General features: G+C 48.1%; 1 protein-coding gene across 2 annotated transcripts in view; it reads left to right on the top strand.

The window, feature by feature from the left end:
• The first annotated feature begins 8,787 nt into the window (after positions 1 to 8,787).
• The window catches only part of ZNF398 (zinc finger protein 398), a 38,368-nt gene continuing 24,215 nt past the window's right edge, over positions 8,788 to 22,940 (top strand). Inside the window, exons 1-2 of one of the 2 annotated variants that reach the window (XM_002711940.6) lie at positions 8,788 to 9,126; positions 13,923 to 14,318. In XM_002711940.6, coding sequence (XP_002711986.1) covers positions 9,103 to 9,126; positions 13,923 to 14,318 — 420 coding nt within the window. In that variant the 5' untranslated portion in view covers positions 8,788 to 9,102. Of the gene's footprint in view, positions 9,127 to 9,274; positions 9,382 to 13,922; positions 14,319 to 22,940 lie in introns of those variants that run through there. The other variant, XM_089329565.1, reaches the window with a different exon arrangement.

Raw genomic sequence — 22,940 nt, 5'->3', positions numbered from 1 at the left:
TCGCTCTCTCTGCAGGCTCCCGGAGGAGTGGCAATGGATTTGCTGTTGTCTCTTTCCCCGGTCCTCCCCGGATTAGCTGCCGCCCCCGCCTCCACAGAGGGGCAGCACCCCCGCCACTTCCCCCACTTCCGTGGAGGAGCGGCACACCGCCGGCCGGCTCTCTCGGGTTCCTCAGATGTTCCTCCTGCGTGGTGTCTCTCTCCTCCTTTAGAGTCCTCTTCCACCAATCCCAACTCTGCTGGCGTTCTCTCCCCACAGGCTGAGCATGCTGCTCTCCTCCAATCAGGGGCAGGATCAGCTCCTGCAGCTTGTTAGTCGAATTGGTGAGGCAGCTGTGTGGAAGTTGTTTACTCCCTCTCAGCGCCATATGGTGGGAGATCAGATGCATAGAGTTAGTCTTAGCAGTTCCAGTAGTTTAGTCTAGTCTCGGTAATCTCAGTATTTGTCCTCAGTATTTATTTGTCCACAGTCTTAATACTTATTTGTCTCCCGGATGACGGGCCCTGCCATGTTATGGGAGATGGGCCCTGCTCCCCACACATGAATCCTTTAATAGCCTTGTTTTCTGTTTGGTAATTTTTCACATATTAGGAAAATAAAAGCAATGTCAACTTGGCAACTTCAAAATCCACAGAGGAAATAATTAAAAGTATAACACATTTATGGGAAGTCATCTTTGAGACATGATTTTTTTTTTTTTTTTTTGACAGGCAGAGTGGACAGTGAGAGAGAGAGACAGAGAGAAAGGTCTTCCTTTGCCGTTGGTTCACCCTCCAATGGCTGCCGCGGCCGGCGCACCGCGCTGATCTGATGGCAACCGGGACAGAATCCGGCGCCCCGACCAGGACTAGAACCCGGTATGCTGGTGCCGCTAGGCGGAGGATTAGCCTAGTGAGCCGTGGCGCCGATGGCAGGAGCCAGGTACTTCTGGTCTCCCATGGGGTGCAGGGCCCAAGTACTTGGGCCATCCTCCACTGCACTCCCTGGCCACAGCAGGGAGCTGGTCTGGAAAAGGGGCAACCGGGACAGAATCCGGCACCCCGACCGGGACTAGAACCCGGGGTGCCGGCACCGCAAGTCGGAGGATTAGCCTAGTGAGCCGCGGCGCCGGCCTGACTGAGACATGATTAAAAATATAGAGAGAATAAAAGAGGAGAAAATTTAGATAAAAATGAACCATCCCATCACATTTGTTCCATCTAAACAACAGACTTTTATTGAATACCTTCAATAAAACGACTGTTGATAGTTGGTGATCTGTGACTTAAGTTTTTTAAAGCTTGTAGAATTGTTAGCTTTGGGATCCGCAAGAAGAGAAGGCCCACACTTCCGGGAATGGAGAGTCCTTACCCGCACTCCGGGAACAAAAATTCCTTGTCAAGGTCTCCGTGGGTGCCTAAAGGTCAACCAGTGAGGATCAGACCCCCTTCAACCTTTAACCCCCCATACCCTGTGTCTATAAAAGGAGCCCTGCCAACCTCTGCCGTGCGACTTCCCCAGCCCTCACTCTGTTGGGACCCATGAACCTCACCCGGGAGTGGAATTTCAATAAAAGCTTGTAAATTAATTGATTCATCTGCCTGGGAAGATTTGTTACGCGCCAGACACCTTGCAGAAATGAGCTATCGGCAGATAGCCATGTTCAGAAGTTGAAGGGAAAGAATATTTAAGATTTCCCTGAGTTATGAATTGTAAATATTGGTTTTTTAAAAATTCCTAAAAACTTGTTCCTGATTTATAGTCTACTGCGCAAAAAAAAGTTCAGGCCGGCGCCGCAGCTCACTAGGCTAATCCTCCGCCTAGCGGTGCAGGCACACCGGGTTCTAGTCCCGGTCGGGGCGCCGGATTCTGTCCCGGTTGCCCCTCTTCCAGGCCAGCTCTCTGCTGTGGCCAGGGAGTGCAGTGGAGGATGGCCCAAGTGCTTGGGCCCTGCACCCGCATGGGAGACCAGGAGGAAGCACCTGGCTCCTGGCTTCGGATCGGTGCAGCGTGCCAGCTGTAGCGCCCATTAGCGGAGTGAACAAATGGAAAAGGAAGACCTTTCTCTCTGTCTCTCTCTCTCTCACTGTCCACTCTGCCTGTCAAAAAATAAAAAACAATAAAAAAAGTTCAGTGAAATTATTAATTATGTTTCCATCATATTGTTGCATTTACTCATCAGCTAAAATAGAGTATTACAAAAACCAGTGATAGTCACACATGAATTTTATTGAAAATGAGAAGCAAATGAGAGACAGATGAGAGGCAACGTAACCTATTGGGACCGGCCACCGATCAGGACCAACACTTCATACCAGAGTGCGGCCCCCAACAGCGGGTTACACAGCTTTTTATAGTATTCTGTCCACTAGTGAAGTAGGCAGGCATACAGGTTAAAATTGATTAGGTTTGTGAGCTGGAAGACCATGCCTTCACCACACCCTTGTGTGACCTCATGCTCTGACACCTTCGCCACACCCCTGTGTGACCTCACGCCCTACCTGCCCACACCTGGGTGCCCACCAGCCAATCAGGTTAATTAACAGCTCCCCTTTGGAAGTGGGTTAAAAGCCTGGGACACGGTGTGTCTGACCATTCTCTTAGGCCCTGACCACTTGCCAGGAAGGGGCTTCCTGTAGCCCTGCGCCTCCAGGGTGCATGGTCTTCGGGGGCCACCCACCCTAGGCTTCCTGGCCTAGATGCTCCTCCATGTGGCTGGTTCCTGGTGCTCAGTATGAACCCAGATTTCTCTCTCTTAAATAAAGCTCTCACTCTCCTATGCATCTTTCTCACTAAATCAAAGCCTAATATGTACCATACTGCCTCATTTATTAATGTATTAATGCTGATATTTAGAATTCTTCTCTAAATGTTAGGCAAGAACCCTCTCGGGCTTATTTAATATTGGGGATTTATTAATAAGCATATGGTGATATCATATGGCACCCCAAATTCCAGTAGCATATGTGGCACCCCAGATGTTTCTGGGGAACTTTAAGGGGCCACATTTTCGTATAGATTTTGGGGAGTCGTCTCCAGTATCACTAGGGCTCACAATTTTGAACCGGACCCCTGGTATGCAATAAAAAGGAAAACCAAGGTCGGCACCGCGGCTCACTAGGCTAATCTTCCGCCTTGCGGCACCGGCACACCGGGTTCTAGTCCCGGTCGGGGCGCTGGATTCTGTCCCGGTTGCCCTTCTTCCAGGCCAGCTCTCTGCTGTGGCCCGGGAGTGCAGTGGAGGATGGTCCAAGTGCTTGGGCCCTGCACCCCATGGGAGACCAGGAGAAGCACCTGGCTCCTGCCATCAGATCAGCGCGGTGCGCCGGCCGCCGGCCGCCGGCCGCGGTGGCCATTGGAGAGTGAACCAATGGCAAAGGAAGACCTTTCTCTCTGTCTCTCTCTCTCACTGTCTACTCTGCCTGTCAAAAAAAAAAAATATATATGGTTGTAAGATAACAGGTAAAAGTAACAGATCCAAGATATGGTTGTAGGATAACAGTGAAGAACACATTTTGGTCAACCTAGTTCCTGGGAATTTGGGCCTACATAGTTTCACAAGATACACCCTTAGCCATTAGCAAGCAAAGCTAATATGTACAGAAGGAAGAGGTCTGCAATTAGCTTTTAGCCACACTCCATTTGATTCTGATTCTACAATATCAGGTCTATGAAACATTTGGGCATGAAGAATTAACCTTAATTTTTTAGGCTTAGTTCACTGTGTTTCTGTTTTCTTTATTTAATGAAAGATCTGTGAGCCTCTCACACATAGTATATCTGACTTTGAGAAACACAGAATGTAAAATCAGAAATGTGTGAAAATCTCACTGTCCTGATATGGTGAAGTCTATGAGCACGTGAGACTATAGTCTGTTCACACCTTCAGCTGTGTATTCACAAAATATCGAGCTTCCAATGTTGTGATAGAAAATTACCAGCCATGAGCAGAAACATTGTAGACCACCTCCACAATTTTCCTTCAGCTAAAGCAAATTAAATGATGCCCAAGAGATTTTGAAACGTCTTACGTACATTTGGAAGCTATTTAAACAAGCTGGAATAGTGGCCGGTGCTGCAGCTCACTAGGCTAATCCTCCGCTTGCGGCGCCAGCACACCAGGTTCTAGTCCCGTTCGGGGCACTGGATTCTGTCCCGGTCGATCCTCTTCTAGTCCAGCTCTCTTCTGTGACCCTGGAAGGCAGTGGAGGATGGCCCAAGTGCTTGGATCCCTGCACCTGCATGGGAGACCAGGAGAAGCACCTGGCTCCTGGCTTCAGATCAGCGCAGTGCACCGGCTGCAGTGGCCATTGGAGGGTGAACCAACAGTAAAAGAAGACCTTTCTCTCTGTCTCTCTCTCTCTCTCACTGTCCACTCTGCCTGTCAAAAAAAAAAAAAAAAAAAAGATGCAATAGTGTGAGGAGTCAGATGGGTTAGTAGATAGTCAAGGGGACCCCAACGGAATTTGGGGTGTAAAATATTTGCTTCCTTCCCTAAAACTTTAGCAAGAACAAACAGGCCGCCCTCCTTCCTCCAAAATCTCCAAATTTATCATGAGAATAGCTAGGAAGCTCCTCCTGAGCTCACAGCTAATTGGGAAAACAAGTTATCTACCCCACCCTTAGCAGGCCAGACAGGACTGAGAATGGTTAATGAGGTCCTTTGATGGTTTTTGTCTCAGCCTGGTAACCGAATGCCAAATTGATTGCTTTTTTTTTTCTTTGCAATTGTACTTAAAGCCAACTGCCACCAGGCCCCTTTGGGTCTTCCTCTCTTGGAACCCTCCTCATTGCTGCTCTGGCAGGCTTCCAACCTAATAAATCCACTTTACTTTTGCCGCTGTGTCCACCTGGTAATTCTTCTTTTGCCAGACAAGGAACCGAGGCCATCTCTTTGCCGCCTTTCCCTGTAACCATAGCAGTTATTGCATCTTTCAAAGGCTGATAGAAGGGCTTCAATTTTGGATTTTCCAGAGAATATTACCAAGTTAGCAAGATTTACTATTTTTTTTTTTGACAGGCAGAGTGGACAGTGAGAGAGACAGAGAGAAAGGTCTTCCTTTGCCGTTGGTTCACCCTCCAATGGCCACTGCGGCCGGCGTGCCGCGGCCACGCACCGCGCTGATCCAAAGCCAGGAGCCAGGTGCTTCTCCTGGTCTCCATGCGGGTGCAGGGCCCAAGCACTTGGGCCATCCTCCACTGCACTCCTGGGCCACAGCAGAGAGCTGGCCTGGAAGAAGGGCAACCGGGACAGAATCCGGCGCCCCGACCGGGACTAGAACCCGGTGTGGAGGATTAGCCTAGTGAGCCGTGGCGCTGGCCGCAAGATTTACTATTAACAAGTGTTTGCTTGTCGACAGAGCAGGTTGCTTGTGAGAACTTGCAGAATAAATTGATGTGTCTTCTGAGTGCAAGTATGTTTTCTGGGTTTCCTGCTGAAGAGATCTTCCTCTGATTTGATTCAAGGGAAATGTCAAAATAGGTGTGCCTGCTAGGAAAGCTAAGTTGCAGATGGAAAACATTTGGTTAACTTGGAAATTATTTTGTTAACTTGAAAACCAATTAAATTCCCTGATTATCACATTTCTAGCTCCAAACTTTAAGAATAAAATTTTTCTCTAGTGAATATGCATATTAGAAACTAGAAATTTAAAATATAACTGAGCACAGCAATCTTAGATTCCCTGAACATATTGCATTTTCTTAATGCAGTATACAAAATTTCAGGCAGTGAAACAGTTTAATGAAATGCTATCACCATCCAGAAAAAAAATCTCTTTAAGGCCAAGAATTTTTTTTTAATATTTATTTATTTACTTGAAAGTCAGGGTTACATAGAGAAAAGGAGAGGCAGAGAGAGTGGTCTTCTATCTGCTGGTTCACTCCTCAATTGGCCTCAATGGCTGGAGCTGCCGGCTCTCCCACATGGATGCTGGGGCTCAAGGACTTGGGCCATCTTCTACTGCTTTCCCAGGCCATAGCAGAAAGCTGGATTGGAAGTGGAGCAGCCGGGACCTGAACCAGTGCCCATATGGGATGCTGGCACTGCAGGCTGTGGCTTTAACCCGCTAGGCCACAGCGCTGACCTAGGCCAAGAATTAAATAGGCGAAATCTGTTCCTATCCAAAGAAGGATTAATAATTTGGCAGTAGTATTTGTTAGCTGTCACAAAGCACACCAAACACCAGAGTAAGGAAAGGGTTTATTGAGGAAAACCCAGCAGACTGGAGGGGAGGGACGAAGAAGGATAAGAGAGAAAGAGTATGAGAGAGAGAGACAGAGGAGAGGAGCTAGTGAGGAGAGAAGATAGAGCAGAGAGAAGAGAGATGAGAGGAGGAGAGGAAAGTAGAGGAGAGGAGCCAAGAGAGCAGGAGAGAAGAGCCAAGAGAGCCATGTGTTCAGGAACAGGACCTTTTAAAACTTTGCCCAAGGGCGGGCAGGGAAGCAGGAGCAGCGAATTGAATTAGGATGGGGGTGGAGCTTGACAACAGGGGTTGGGCCGTGTGGCCACCTGGCTTCCAGCAATGGCGGCGGGGGTGGGGCATAGGATGTAAATCAAGCTATAGATCACGCCATAGATAAAACTGCTCCAGTTTCCTAACAGTGTTACTATATTTTACAGGTAGAACCTGCTGCTTCACAGCGCTCTTGTGAAAAATGCCTTATGCAAATTTCTATTAACAGCATCTAACAGTTGACAAGGCTGAGAAATTACTGTTCTGGTCTTATAGAATCAGTTTTAAAAGTTGTACCTGCTACATTTTTAATAATAAAATTATTAAGTAATTTAAATTTTTTCTTGTATCTTAGAAGAACGATACATCATTCTGTTATGGTGATTTTTTTTGTTTTTCTTTTTTTATTTGAGAGGTAGAGTTACAGTGAGAGGGAGAGACAGGCAGAAAGGTCTTCCTTCCACTGGGTCACTCCCGAAATGGCCGCAATGGCCACTGCTGCGTCGATCCAAAGCCAGGAACCAGGAGCTTCTTCCCGGTCTCCCTGCAGGGGCCCAAGGACTTGAGCCATCCTCTACTGCTTTCCCAGGCCACAGCAGAGAGCTGGATTGGAACAGGAGCAGCCAGGACTAGAACCGGCGCCCATATGGGATGTCGGCACCGAAGGCAGAGGATTAACCTATTGTGTCACAGTGCTGGCTCCTATGGTGATATTTTGAATCAGAGAATGGCAATTTTAGCTTTCAAACAATCACCATGTGGCCAAAATATATGTTCCAATAGACCTCATATGCCATACATGCATGCTACTGCTAGTAAAAGAGTTGCAGATTGGTGCCTCCTCACAGGGGCACCGAAATGTTAGGAAAAGAGGTGCAGAATAGAGAGGAGGCAGTGTATGAATTTATAGCCAGACCGAATTTATCCAGAGAAAATAAATCCATAGAGGTAGGTGAGCAACTGTCCCCATGCACCATAATGGAACGGGGGCCAGCGCTGTGGCACAGCGGGTTAAAGCCCTGGCCTGAAGTGCTGGCATCCCGTATGAGTGCCGGTTCGAGTCCCGGAAGAAGCTCTTGACTCCTGGCTTCGGATTGGCTCAGCTCCAGCTGTTGTGGCCATCTGGGGAGTGAACCAGCGGATGGAAGACCTCTCTCTCTCTGTCTCTGTCTCTACCTCTCTTTGCAACTCTGTCTTTCAAAAAAAAAAAAAAGGACGTTGAACACAGGATAGAAGGCCCTGACCCCCAGTGGCAGGTCCTTTTTATTTTTCAGGAGGGCTAGGGATGGGGGTAGGGGTAAGGGGCAGCAGGCAGAGGTGAATTCCTGAAACTGGAGCAACTGGTCTTTCAGGTGGCCTTGTGGGGTGGGGTATGAAGACAATAGTGTGTGAGACCCAGCTGAGATTCTAGGACAAGGAATACATTCCAGGGTTTATCTCATTTGGGCAATGAGGGGAATGGCTAAGGCTTCTTTGTTCCATCAGCTACAGTCTACAAGTAACTTATTTGCTCAAGAGCAGGTGCCCCAACAGGATTTGTGACTTGTAGACATTTTTACTGTTACTGGCATTGACTCGATCCGTTTATTGAAATACAAGTTTGAGGAGATTTTGATTGTAAGCTTAAAATAAAGACTGTAGTGGAAAAGCAGGTTTGCATGGTTATAACACTCACTCTGTTGACCTGAGAAACACAGCCTCTGCAGATAACACTCAGTTCTTCCAAGTCACCTGTCTTGCAGCGCAGCCCCAGCAAAGCATAACCTGGGGCTTTATCTCTGCTGATCTCAAGAATTCATTTCCAGGCTTGGCCCTGGACAAGCAATCTAAGGGAGACCATAGATTAATATGAGTGTGTTCCAGAAGTTTAAAGAAAAGTTTATTTTGGTGCAAACTAATTTTAGAATCCGTGCAGTTCTCATAATACTCATTTTTCCATCGATTTTTTTTTTTGAAGACCCCTTCCTCTTCGCACTTGCTTCCCCTCCAAGCAAGCGGGAACGCGCTTCCCCTAGGCAGCCACATTTGTAATTTCTGCAAATGACACAGTCTTCTTCGGTACCCCGGATTAGCTTTGCACCTGACTCTCGCACCGGGCCCTTTCCCGCCTTTCTAAATCGGGCTGCCTTCCCGCAGAAGCGCTTCCTTTCAGGCGCTGCCGGCCCGCCGGACCTCCAGGAAAGAAAACGCTTCCCGGAATGAGCTCAGATTTGCGGCTGGGCCTCCAAGTGCCATCTCGGGGTAGCAGAAAGAGAACTCCCTTGGGGTGTCTGCCACGACCCCGGCGCGCAGGAGCCGACCGGCGGGCGGGGCGGCGGTGCCCGCGGGGGCCGGCAGGGGGCGCGCTGGCCACGGCGCGCGGGCGGCGGGAGCTGCGGCGCGTCTAGGCCGGTGCCGCTCGCGCTGCGCTAGCTCCCCACAAAGCGCCAGCTGAGGGGCCGCTGCGGACAGAGTGCGGCGGAGCCTGCCTGGAGCCCTTAGTCCCGGACGCCGCGTCGTCGGCTCGCCCGCGCTGTGTCGCCTCCCCGCGCGCGCCGAGGCCGGGCCGCCGCGCACGACCGTGCCGGGCCGGAGCCGCCGGCTGAGCGAGGACCAAGCGGCCGGGCCTGCGTGGGGCCGCGCGCGGCGGCGGCGGCGACTGCCCAGCCCCGCCAGACGGCGCAGAGCCATGGCCGAGGCGGCCCCGGCTCCGGTAAGGGTGGCGCACGCGAGACCTGCGAGCCGGGAGGGTCTCTGGGACCCAGGCCCCGCGGGAGGAAGGAGGGCGGGAAGGCCCGCCGGCAGCGGCCGCGCACGGGCGCCTTCCCCCGGGCCCCGCCGGCCACGTCGCCTGTGGCCCTGGGCTTTCCGGCCGCCGAGGGCCGGGAGCGGCCGGCGGGAGGCCGCGCGTCGCGGGGCTCCAGAATTGAGCGCAGGTCTGAGCGCACGCGTCCCCGCCGCGCTCCAGGTGTGAGGCCCGGGGAGCCCCCCGGGGCAGGTTTCCAGCCGAGCGGGGCCGCCCGCTTTGTGTCAGCTGCCAGAAACGGGGAAGTGAGGTTGGGGTGGTTTTGTGATCCGTCAGCCATTCTCAGTGCTGCCACCACGTCCTGCTCGGGCCGGCTACCAGGCGCGGTGTGCTGCGGTGTCCCCGCGCCGGACTGCGTGGCGCCCGGAGGCTCGCCGCCGCGCTGCACCGCCGAGGCCCTGCGGAAACCCTTGCCGGCGCGATGACCGGTGCAGTCCGAGCTGAGCTTGGCCTTGCGTGTGTTTGCCGAAGGCCTGCGTGGGCCCAGCCGTCTTATCAGTTGCCAGAGCCGCAGAGACCGCGAGACAGGGCTTGCACACAGCCGTTTACGAAGGGGAGGCACAGGACTGGGAAGCGTTCCTGGGTCTGCCACCTGAGAGGACTCAGGCAGCCTCCAGGAGGGCCATTTTAGTGGGTCAGGAGCCGGAGGGGCCCGCTGAGGAGCGAGCAGCAGCGATGGAGGGGGAATAGGGTGCAGGGAACTGCTGACTCCATTCTGGGACCTGTTTCTGCTTTTCCAGTCTTTATTACTATTATTATTATTAGAAGATATTAGGGTCGGCTTTGTATCTGCGCCGGTCCTGTTCAATAGAAGTTTAATGAAAGCCATACATGCATTTAGATTTTCTAGTAGTCAGGTATAAAAACTAAAAAGTAGATGACAGTAATTTTAATGGTGTCTACTGTGTTTAACTCAATATATTAACATATTTCAACGTGCGATCGATATTATTATTATAAAATTATTCATGAGATTTTACATTTTTTCCATACCAAGTCTTCAAAATCTGGTGTGAATTTTATACTCGGATCATCTTAGTTGAACTGAGTACATTTCAAATGCTCAGTGGCCACATGCAGCTAGTGGCTTACCCTGCCGGACAGTGCAAGTCTATTTGACAAGAAGTATCAGGGAAGATTGACATATTGGTGATAAAAGAGAAAGGAACAATGTACCTAAAAAAGTGAAAGGGATTGGCCTGAGTATAAGTGGAGAGATGAGCTTTATTATTATTATTATTATTATTATTATTATTATTATTTTGACAGGCAGAGTGGACAGTGAGAGAGAGGGAGAGAAAGGTCTTCTTTTGCCGTTGGTTCACCCTCCAATGGCTGCCGCGGCCGGCGTGCTGCTGCCGGCGCACCGCGCTGATCCAAAGCCAGGAGCCAGGTGCTTCTCCTGGTCTCCCATGGGGTGCAGGGCCCAAGGACTTGGGCCATCCTCCACTGCACTCCCTGGCCACAGCAGAGAGCTGGCGTGGAAGAGGGGCAACTGGGACAGAATCTGGGGCCCCAACCGGGACTAGAACCCAGTGTACCGGCGCCACGAGGCGGAGGATTAGCCTAGTGAGCCGTGGGGCTGGCCGAGAGAGATGAGCTTTAAGTAACGGAATTTTTCCCATGGAAAAGAAAGCAATCACATATTAAGTTACTGATAACTCTAAAGTAGGAAGAAGTATACAGGAAGAAAAAGAGTTTAGGTCTAATTTTTTTCTTTAAGTAGAAGGTTGTGTCTTTCCTGAGAGTGAGGGGCTATGGTGGACAAGTCTTTTTAAATTATTTGTGTATTTTTATTTATTTGAAAGGCAGAGAAAGATCTTCCATGTGCTGCTTCCTTACCCATAAATGCCTGCAGAGGCTGGGACTGGGCCAGGTTAAAGCCAGGAACCCAGAACTCAACCCAGGTTTCCCATGCGGGTGGCAGGTACCTAATTGAGCCTTCGCTGGCTGCCTCCCAGGGTTCATGTTAGTGAGAAGCTGGAATTGGAAGTAGAGATGGAACTCAAATCATGACATCGGATGTGGGTATCCCAAATGGTGTCCATGCCACTGTTCCAAACACCTGCCCTGGACAAGTCGTACTACTAGTGTGTGTTTCCTCTATCAGCAATGTCAGCTCCAACTGTGAGCTTGTTAATAATGCAATATCAGTTTTCCTCCCAGAACTATTGAGTCAAAATTTGTATTTTAACAAGATCTCCAAATGATTCTTGTGCCTGTTAGTTTGGGACTAACTACTGTAAGTTGAAGGAGTAGCCACGGCTTGTGGTAACTGCTTTATGGAATAGAAAAAGAAGTCAGGAGGGCATCAGGCCATGTAGAGTTCCTTTTTTTTTTTTGACAGGAAGAGTGGACAGTGAGAGAGAGAGAGAGGTCTTCCTTTTGCCGTTGGTTCACCCTCCAATGGCCGCCGCGGCCAGCGCGCTGCAGTAGGCGCACTGCGCTGATCTGATGGCAGGAGCCAGGTGCTTCTCCTGGTCTCCCACGGGGTGCAGGGCCCAAGCACTTGGGCCATCCTCCACTGCACTCCCTGGCCACAGCAGAGAGCTGGCCTGGAAGAGGGGCAACCGGGACAGAATCCGGTGCCTCGACCGGGACTAGAACCCGGTGTGCCGGCGCCGCAAGGTGGAGGATTAGCCTAGTGAGCCACGGCGCTGGCCAGTGTAGAGTTCCATAATAAGCTAGAGGCCTTGTTGGTGTATGATGACAGTTTACCAAGTTAAGTGATTTCCTTTTAGTAGGGCTCACTGGCCTGCTTACAGGAACAGAGTGAGAATAATTTTATTTATTTATTTATTTATTTATTTATTTTTTGGCAGACAGAGTGGACAGTGAGAGAGAGAGACAGAGAGAAAGGTCTTCCTTTGCCGTTGGTTCACCCTCCAATGGCCGCCGCGGCCGGCGCCACCGCGCTGATCCCATGGCAGGAGCCAGGAGCCAGGTGCTTTTCCTGGTCTCCCATGGGGTGCAGGGCCCAAGCACCTGGGCCATCCTCCACTGCACTCCCTGGCCACAGCAGAGAGCTGGCCTGGAAGAGGGGCAACCGGGACAGAATCCGGCGCCCCGACCGGGACTAGAACCCGGTGTGCCGGCGCCGCTAGGCGGAGGATTAGCCTAGTGAGCCGCGGCGCCGGCCAAGAGTGAGAATAATTTAAGGCTGAATGGAAGTTAGCTGAGCAAGTGAGGCAGAAAGACATGAACGGAGAGGGTTTGGGAGTAGCTGAAATGATCAACCAGAAAAGAAAGCAAAACTAGGATCAGGCAGATAAGCTAGGGGCAGATAGAGTAAAGCAGAAATTGCAGGCCAGGTGAAATGAGAATAAGGTAGTGGGTCAAAGATGGGAGGTTGTAGCCAGAGAGTAACTTATCAAGTTCACAGCTTTATAGAAGTCATCCTAGTGCTGCCTCCTCCTTCTAGGCATCTCAGGCATCTCTCTTTTTTTTTTTTTTTTTTCTACCAGTCTTTGTTTCAAAGTATATGCAGGAGCTGGCACTGTAGCGTGGTTTGTAGGTAAAACCACCGCCTGCAGTTCCAACATCTCTTGTGAGTCCCAGCTGTTCCACTTCTGATCCAGCTCCCTGCTATGGCCTGGGAAAGCAGTGGAAGATGGCCCAAGTGCTTGGGCCTCTGCACCCATGAGGGAGCCCTGGAGAAAGCTCCTGGCTTTGGACTGGCCCAGCTCCAGCCGCTGTGGCCATTTGGGGAGTGAACCAGCAGATAAAGACCTCTCTCTCTCTCTGCCTCTGCTTCTCTGTAACTCTGCCTTTCAAACAAATAAATAAATCTTAAAAAAAAAAAAATTCAGTGGTGATGTCCTGCAATTTCTTGGAAAGATCTAGTTCAAAAGTTATATTATGGGCCAAAAATTGAAAATTTCTGTTTGTTGGTTCTCATTCTGCCCATCCTTTGGAATAACACATTCTAAGATTACACAAGCCTGTTCTCCCTTCCGTTCTATAACCCTCAAATATTTGAAAACATCTGTCATATTTCCTCCAGACTCAACTTATTCAGCTGTTACTGAATGACATGGCTGTGGTTTGAAACAGCATGGTGGACAAGGCCAGACCATGTCTGTGAGGGATTTGTCACGGGGCGTTGAATTCAGTAAAACCTGGAAAGGGCCTTGTGTACTTTTGCCTTTTTCAGAGAGAGAGCATGTGGCAGCAGCCTGAGCCTCTGGGCCCTATATCAGGGGAAAGACGCCAATCTAGTTTTTTGGTGGTTTTTTTTTTTTTAAGATTTATTTTATTTATTTGAAAGGCAGAGAGAGTTAAAGAAAGTGAGGGAGAGACCAAGAGAGAAATCTTCCATTTCCTGGTTCACTCGCCAAATAGCTGCAATGGCCAGGGCTGGGCCAGGCCAAAGCCGAGAGCCCAAGCACTTGGGCCATCTTTCTCTGCTTTTTCAAGTCCATTAGGAGGGAGCTGGATCAGAAGCAGAACAGTGGGATTCGAACCTGCCCTCTGATATGGGTAGCTGGCATCATAACCACAACACTGGCTCGTCAGACTGATTCTTAAAAAGCCAGTTTTATTCATTCACTATCTTACCAAACCCGTCCTCTGAGTTATCAAAGTAGTACTTCTATATTTAGATTAACTTCAGCTGGACAGTTAAGCAGTCCTTATTTGATTTTAGTTTGGAGTTAGCATTCCTTTTAACACCCAATGTCTTGTCCTGTTTCTCTACTGCACAGACTTCTGAATGGGACTCCGAGTGCCTTACATCCCTGCAGCCCCTTCCTCTACCCACACCCCCAGCGGCAAATGAGGCGCACTTGCAGACAGCAGCCATCTCCCTGTGGACAGTGGTGGCTGCTGTTCAGGCTATAGAACGGAAGGTGGACGTGCACAGCCGGCGACTCCTACACCTAGAAGGCCGGACAGGAACAGCAGAGAAGAAGCTAGCCAGCTGTGAGAAGACAGTGACAGAGCTTGGCAGCCAGCTGGAGGGCAAGTGGGCCGTGCTGGGCACCCTGCTGCAGGAGTACGGGCTGCTGCAGCGGCGCCTGGAGAACTTGGAGAACCTGCTGCGCAACAGGAACTTCTGGATCCTGCGGCTGCCCCCGGGCGTTAAAGGAGATATCCCCAAGGTAATACCTTCATTCTGTGTGTGAAATGGTACCATTAGACCTTACACCAGTAGCAAGAGGTAGCCTTGGCCAGTTAGCTAGATCTTTTTAATTCCTTTTAAAATTTCCTACAGTGTCTTAGGCTGATGGTGTTTCATGTTTATCTATTTGGGAAGAATTCTCTTTTCACTTTAGTGCTCATTTAGAGGGTCAAGCTTCATATTGGAAAATTCATTCCAAACCCATATTGGCTATTTGGTAGTTGGATTTTTTTTCTTTTGCTTATTTTGACCTGTTATCCATGAGTCACTTTTAATTATTAAATGTCTGCTGGAAATTTGGTGAGGAGACTAAATTCTCATTTAAATCAGTGAATTTGAATTTGTTCATTTTGGTGAAAAAGAGGGAGGGCAAAATAAGGAATGTGTAGTCAGGTTTGTATGATGTATAATCAGGAATGTATAACGAGGTTTGAGATTGTCCAGAGTTCTAGGACTTATGTGGAACCTGTACTTAGCATCTTTTGTGTGAGTGTGCCGGGTTGTAGGGCCCTATTCTGGTTGAAATAGGCCATAATCAAAAGGAAATAGACATTATTCTAAAGCTGTAGAAGACGACCGTGAGGCAGCTAGTTTCCATGTATGCCTGTTTTGCTACCTGGTTATCTAGTTTCAATTGTTTGTCAGAGAAGTTCTCATAAAATAGCTGCTGTTTAAGCTGAAAGTGAAGGATGAGAAGGAGTCCATCTGTGAGAAGGTCTGAGGAGAGTTTCCAGGCAGGAAGGGGGACTAGTGCAGAGACCCGGAGGCACAAACGCATTCGGAACACTGAGGCAAGGGGAAAGGCCAGTTCGCTGGTGTGCATTCATGAATGGGAGCATGACTCGGAGGAATGGGCAGAGGATCAGATCATTTAGGGCAGTGTTTTTCAGCCCATGCTGTACGTAAGTAAACATTTGGTGGGTATGACATAGAGATTCAGACATAACAGGTTCAGGATAGAGCCTAAGTAAGACTAATTTTTTAAAAAAGATTTATTGACTTACTTGAAAGGCAAATTACAGAGAGGCAGAGGCGGAGAGGGGGAGAGAGGTCTTCCATCCCCTGGTTCACTCCCCAAATGGCCATAATAGCTAGAGCTGAGCCGATCTTAAGCCAGGAGCCAGAAGCTTCCTCCGGATCTCCCGTGTGGGTGCAGGGGCCCAAGGACTTGGGCCGTCCTCCTTTGCTTTCCCAGGCACATTATCAGGGAGCTGGATAGGAAGTGGAGCACCCATACGTGATGCCGGCACTGCAGGCAGTGGCTTTACCCGCTATGCCACAGCACCAGCCCCAGTATGAATAATTTTTAAACTCCAAGGAAGATTCTGATATGTGATGAGGGTTGTGAGCCATTGAGGTAGGACAGTTAAGACCAAGAAAAGGAATTTGGATTTTTAACCTAAGTGTAATGAGAAGAAATTGGAGGAATATTCGGTTTGTATTTTGAAATAATCACTTGGGCTGCTTTGTGGAGGATGAATTAAGGGGGCAAAGAGGATGGGAGGTTAAAACTCAGATAAAGACTTTCTAGCCTAGTGATTAATGATTAAGACTCAGGTTAAGGCACCCACGTATCACTTCAGAGTACCTGGATTTGAATCCTGGCTCAGGCTCCTGACTCCAGTTTCCTGCCTATGCAGACCCTGGGAGGGTCTTCTGTAATAGGGTTTCTGCCATCCATGTAAGAGATCTGAATGGGTTCCCTGGCTCCTGGTGTTGTCCTGGGCCATTGCGGGCATCTGGGGAGTGAATGAGAAGATGGGAGCACTCTTTCAGATAAATAAATAAAAAATAAAGAAGCTGGTAGGAAATAATAAGGCAGCTATGTTGGTAGAAGAGATGAGTGGCATGGATGAGGGTAGCAGGAGTTGAGGCAGAAAGAAGTAGACAGATGATAGAATTTACTACTGAGAGTTGGGAAATGATCAATTAGGAACAACAGTCATTGTTAAATTTACTGTGTGGCAATTTACTTAAAATTTACAGTCTAAATGCTTTACTTATTTTAAGGCATAGGATTCCAACGCTAATTTGCCCATGACAGAGTTGTATGTGTATTTTAACCTAATTGATTCCAGAGCATATGCTCTTAACCATCCTATGTCATTGAGTCTCGGGCTGCAGGTTTGAAGGACTGAATGGGTGGTGTTGGCATTTCCTTGAGGGAAAGGAATACCTTGGGGAGGGAGGGACGGCCTTGGGAGTGAGGAGGAATTGGTTCTCCTTTGGTCGAGTTAGGTTTCAGATGCTTGGGATACATGCAAGAGAGATGTTAAGTGGACTCTGAAGCTCAAAGAAGTGAGAAATACTTGAGAGTTGTTGAAATAGAGCTGATATTTTAAGTTATAAGATTGGAAGTAATTATCTTGGGGTAGAAAGTGGATATAAGCAAGAGCAGTGGTCCAAGGACCAAGCTCCAGGGGTAGGAGAAGACTAGGAAGGAAAGTCCAATCAGATAGGAAAAAAAGCACAGAAAAGTATGTGGTGTGACAGGGCTAGAAAGAAAAAGGTATTTCAAGGAGAGAGTTGTCATTTGGGTTGGGTATGTTCTTTAAAAGTCTAAAATGATGAGGGCTTGAGTAACACACATATCACTGGTGATCTTGACAAGAATTGTTTGAGTGGAGTGGTGGCGAGACAAGATTGAATGGAGTGGGTTGAGAAGAGAGAGACTAGAGTGATGATAAGCAACTCTTTAGGTTTTTCTGTTAAGGGAGGAGCAGAGGATGAGGAAGTAGGTGGAAGGTATGTTTTCTTTGTGTACCTGGAGCCCCTCTGTAAGCTACTTGGGATAATTTAAATTTAGTGTTTGTTAAAAAGAATAGCAGTAAAGGTGATTAAAATTATTGCCTTTCTTGGATAATGGAAAACATTAACTTTCCATCTTAAACTCCAAGTTTATATATAAAATAATATTTCTCTTAAAGATTTCTTTATAAAATTAAAATGCAATTAATTCTAACCAAACATTGAATATTTACTGGATTGAAATATGGAAATAAATTTTTGTGTCTTTACTTTATTGAAAATACCCTTTTATTTGAATGCCACATTCCAGATCAAAAATTTTTCCTTAAAACTTCTATTTTGGGGGATCAGCATTGTGGAGGAGCAGGCTAAGTCACTGCCTGCATTGATGGCAGTGGGCACTAGTTCCAGTCCCTCTGCTCCACTTCCAATCTAGCTCCCTGCTAATGCACCTGGGAAAACAGAAGGTGGCCCAAGTACTTGGGCTCTGCCACCCACCTGGGAGACTCCAGTGAAGCTCCTGGCTCCTGGGTTTGTCCTGGCCTGGCCCTGGCTGTTGTGGCCATTTGGGGAGTGAACTAGTGCATAGAAGATCTCTCTTACGTACATGTCCCCCTCTCTCTCTGTAAATCTGCCTTTCAAGTAAATAAATCTTTAAGGAGAAAAGATACTGAAAAAAATCTTTTTAAAAATATTTAAGAGGGTGGTGCTGTGGTGCAGCAGATTGAGTTGCCACCTACAGCACCAGCATCCCATGTGGGCACCAGTTTGGGTCCCGGCTGCTCTGCTTCCAGTCCAGCTCCCTGCTTATGTGCCTGGGAGAGAAAGGAAAGATAGTACAAGTCTTTGAGCCCCTGTCACCCTCATGGGAGACTGGAGGAAGCTCCTGGCTCCTGGCTTTGTCTTGGCTTGGCCTCGCCTCGGCTGTTGCAGCCATTTGGGGAATGGGCCAATCTCTGTTACTCTCCTTCTCCCTCTGTAACTCTAATGTTCAAATAAATAAATAATACAGGTTGCTCCTTTTAAAAAAAAAGTAATGTGATAAAATACATATCATAACATTTACTGTTTTAACCTTTTTTTAAAATTATTTATTCTATTTATTTGAAAGACAGAACTACAGAGAGAGGTAGAGAAGGAGATAGAGAGAGGTCTTTCATCTGCTCCCTCACTTCCTAAATGGTAGCAATGGCTGGCCAGAGCTAAGCTGACCTGAAGCCAGGAGCCAGGAGATTCTTATGGGTCTCTCCTGTGGGTGCAGGAGTCCAAAGACTTGGGACATCCTCTGCTGCTTTCCCAGACACGTTAGCAGGGAGCTGGATCAGAAGTAGAGCAGCCGACACTTGAACCTGGAGCCCAGGGTTTTTTTTTTTTTTTTTTTTTTTTTTTGACAAGCAGAGTTAGTGAGAGAGAGAGACAGAGAGAAAGGTCTTCTTCCATTGGTTCACCCCTCAAATGGCTGCTACGGCCAGCGCTGCGCCGATCCGAAGCCAGGAGCCAGGTGCTTCTCCTGGTCTCCCATGCGGGTGCAGGGCCCAAGCACCTGGGCCATCCTCCACTGTCCTCCCGGGCCACAGCAGAGAGCTGACTGGAAGAGGAGCAATCGGGACAGAATCTGGCGCCCCAACCGGGACTAGAACCTGGTGTGCCGGCGCCGCAAGGCGGAGGATTAGCCAAGTGAGCCGCAGTGTCGGCCCTAACATTTTTTTTTTTTTAAAGATTTATTTATTAAAAAAACAGAGTGACAGAGTGCTTTCTGTTTGTTCATTCCCCAGATGCCCGTGATGGCCAGGGCTGGGCCAGGCACAGGAACTCCGTCCTGGTCTCCCTCATGGGTGGCAGGGACTCAGCTACTTGAGCTGTCGTATGCTGCTTTCCCAGGTTTGTTATCAGCAAGCTGGATTGGAAGCAGAGCAGCACTCTGATACGAGATACCGATGCTGTAAGCATGGGTTAACCTGCAGAGCCACAGTGCTGGTCTCTATTTTAACCATTTTAAAATGTGTGGTTCAGTGGCATTAAGTTGTGCACACAGTACCCCCATTCATCTCCAGATCGATGATTGTTAGCTCACTTTACAATATGGACATTTTCTCCAACAGTTTTCCTCCTGGTGGAAACAGTGGGCTGAGGATTCTCAGTCTGAGTTTCAAAGTAATGTTCATTGATGAAAGGTAACATTGTGAACATCACAAAACTGGTTATTGGATTCTGGAAGCAGCACACACAAGGTTGTAGGATGAGTACAGAGAGTGGTAAAGTGAACTCAGGTGCCTTGTAAATGAAAATCAAACTCACCAGCAAAAATCTTAGTGCTGCTTGAAAATCTAAAACAAGAATTAGTGAAGAAAACTACCAAAGACTTAAAAGAAATAAGCTGCCGATATTAACACCTTAAAAACTAGAATTGTTAGGGGCCGGCACTGTGGCACAGTAGGTTAATCCTCCACCTGCAGTGCCGGCATCCCATATGGGTGCCGGTTCTAGTCCTGGCTGCTCCTCTTCTAATCCAGCTCTCTGCTATGGCCTGGGAAAGCAGTAGAAGATGGCCCAAGTCCTTGGGCCCCTGCACCCATGTGGGAGACTGGGAAGAAGCTCCTGGCTTCAGATTAGCACAGTTCCGTTGCGCTATTGGGGAGTGAACCAACAGACAGAAGACCTTTCTCTCTTTCTCCCTCTCACTGTCTGTAACTCTACCTCTCAAATAAATAAATAAAAATCTTAAAAAAAAATAAACTATAACTGTTAAGAGCCCAAATAGACAAAAAATTTAGAAACTACAATGAGAGTGTTTTCAGAATCTGGGTAAAAAAGTGAAAAAGTATAGGACTAAATATAAGTTTCTCTATGAACATGCATTTCTCAAATCAGAAATTTGGATACCAGGAAGAATTTGCATATACTTTAGAAGAGTGAAAATATTAATTAAAAGAAAATATTAATTAGAAGATTAAAATATTGATCACAGATTGCAAGACTGGAGAAAGATGAACTACATAGGCTGCTGCTTTGTGTTGATTGCACAAGACAAGTGACAAGACAGCAAACAAGTGAAGCAACTTGTTAGAGAAAAACTTCATATGTTTCTGAAATTAAGATATTCAGATGTAGCAGAATTAAGGGCTAAAAAAGAATTATGGAGCTCAGACAGAAAATGTCCAAAGAATGCAAGTGTGGCAGTTGGCTGTGCTTAGGCTACAGTCAGTTCTGCAGAAGCTGTAAAAGTCAAATGCTTGATGGCCTGCGCCGCAGCTCACTAGGCTAATCCTCCACCTTGCGGCGCCGGCACACCGGGTTCTAGTCCCGGTCTGGGCGCTGGATTCTGTCCCGGTTGCCCCTCTTCCAGGCCAGCTCTCTGCTGTGGCCCGGGAGGACAGTGGAGGATGGCCCAGGTGCTTGGGCCCTGCACCCCATGGGAGACCAGGAGAAGCACCTGGCTCCTGGCTTTGGATCAGCGCGGTGCGTCGGCCGCAGCGCGCCAGCCATGGTGGCCATTGGAGGGTGAACCAACGGGAAAAGGAAGACTCTCTCTCTCTCTCTCTCTCTCTCTCTCACTGTCCACTCTGCCTGTCAAAAATTAAAAAAAAAAAAAAAGTCAAATGCTTGGAAAAGGGGCTGTAATCAAGCAATGAACAAAATCTCTTAATTAGTGAATTGCATAAATCTGAATAAGAAAGACATACATTGACAAGTAAAAGAATTTGAACATTCAAGCAAACTAGAATTAACAGACATCAAACTGGAGGCAGCAAAACCTGAGTGAGCTAGAAAAAGAAATAACTTTCAATGTGAACTGGTGGCTTAGACAATGAGGTTCTCAAATTAGCTGTTGAACACTACGAAGTGCTTAGTAGAAAAGGACTGTGAATCGGCCGGCGCCGCGGCTCAATAGGCTAATCCTCCGCCTAGTGGCGCCGGCACACCAGGTTCTAGTCCCGGTCTGGGCGCCGGATTCTGTTCCGGTTGCCCCTCTTCCAGGCCAGCCCTCTGCTGTGGCCCGGGAGTGCAGTGGAGGATGGCCCAAGTGCTTGGGCCCTGCACCCCATGGGAGACCAGGAAAAGCACCTGGCTCCTGGCTCCTGCCATCGGATCAACGCGGTGCGCCAGCCGCGGCGGCCATTGAAGGGTGAACCAATGGCAAAGGAAGACCTTTCTCTCTGTCTCTCTCTCTCACTGTCCACTCTGCCTGTCAAAAAAAAAAGAAAGAAAGAAAAGGACTGTGAATTAATATGTAACGTACACGCTTCAAGGAAGATGATTACAAAAAGGTTGTGATACAAGTTGAAAAGCTGGAATTTCAGAGTTGCAGATTTAGAAGAAATAAAAATGGAACATGATGTTTGGAAGCAGCTGAAAGGATCATGGGGAGAGAAGTTGTGTGCTTCACAAGTGACAGAAGAATTGGACAGAAGAGAACTTCAGGAGGTTAGGTTAAAACATCAGCGAATTGTGAATTTTGAAAATGTAGAGAAAAAAATTGTGGTCTGAAACAGCAAATCAGCAGTTTGCAGATCTTTCATGGTCAGAGAATGACTTGTTGGATTTAAGCCAAATGCTGAATAGTGGAGAGGTTAAAATAGGAATGCCAAAATTTAAGAAGCCAACCTGAAATAGCACAGCTAAAAGTTGAGAATGCATTAGGGACAGGCGCTGTGGTTTGGTGGGTAAAGCTGCTGCCTGCAGTGCTGGCATCCCATGTGGGCATCAGTTCGAGTCCCAGCTGCTCCACTTCCAATCCAGCTCTCTGCTATAACCTGGGAAACCAGTAGAAGGTGGCCCAAGTGTTTGGGCCCCTGTACCCCCATGGGAAACCCGGAAGAAGCTCCTGGCTCCTGGCTTCTGGCTTTGGATCGGTGCAGCTCCAGCTGTTGTAGCCATCTGGGGAGTGAAACCAGTGAATGGAAGAACTCGCTCTCTTCCCTCTCTCTCTCTCTGTCTCTGTGTAACTCTGACTTTCAAATAAGTAAATAAATCTTTTTAAAAAAAAGGAAAGAAAATGCATTAGAAGAGGAACAGAAATGGTAATTGGAAGAAAAGCAGAGGCTTCATGAATGTATCACACCGAAGAACCAAACATTCAAACTAAAGATTGAAAATGCAGTGAGCTGCATTTCCCAGAGAAATAAACTCTCTCTATAAAAACAAATTGAGGGGCTGGCACTGTGGTGTAGCAGGTAAGGCTACCGCCTGCAGTGCTGGCATCCCATGTGGGCGCTGGTTCGAGACCCAGCTGCTCCACTTCTGATCCAGCTCTCTGCTGTGGCCTGGGAAAGTCCTTGGGCCCCTGAACCCCTGTGGGAAGACCTGGAAGAGGCTCCTGGCTTTGGATCAGTGCAGCTGTAGCTGTTGCAGTCATCTGGGGAGTGGACCAGCGGGTGAAGGACCTCTCTCCTTCTCCCTCCCTCCCTCCCTCTCTCTCTCTCTCTCTCTCTCTCTCTCTCTCTCTCTCCCTCCCTCCCTCTCTCCCTCTCTCCCTCTCTCCCTCTCTCCCTCTCTTCTTCTCCCTCTCTCCCTCTCTCTGCCTCTCTGCCTGTCCTTCTCTGTGTAAGTCTGACTTTCAAGTAAATAAATAAATCTAAAAAAAAAAAAAAACACATTGAAAAGATTGCAGGAGAAAGTAAAAGTCTTATAGGCAAATAGAGAAGAATTGGTGAACAGAAATCAGATGTTAAGCAGGCAAAATGTCCCGTTTAATGTGTAAACAAAGCTTCCAAAAAGATGGATATACAGAGAAGACAAAATGAATTTTGAAGTTTAATTTTGATTCTTAACATTCCTCCAATATCAATCCCACTAGCTTTCAGTCATCTACCATGGAACTGTCCCTGCTCCACGGAGGAGGAGTGGCATCAAA

This window comes from Oryctolagus cuniculus, chromosome 3 (assembly GCF_051225735.1).
Source record: "Oryctolagus cuniculus isolate XC-2025 breed Fujian yellow rabbit chromosome 3, ASM5122573v1, whole genome shotgun sequence".
Classification (NCBI taxonomy): Eukaryota; Metazoa; Chordata; class Mammalia; order Lagomorpha; family Leporidae; genus Oryctolagus; species Oryctolagus cuniculus.
This window is presented reverse-complemented; position numbering and strand designations above follow the sequence as displayed.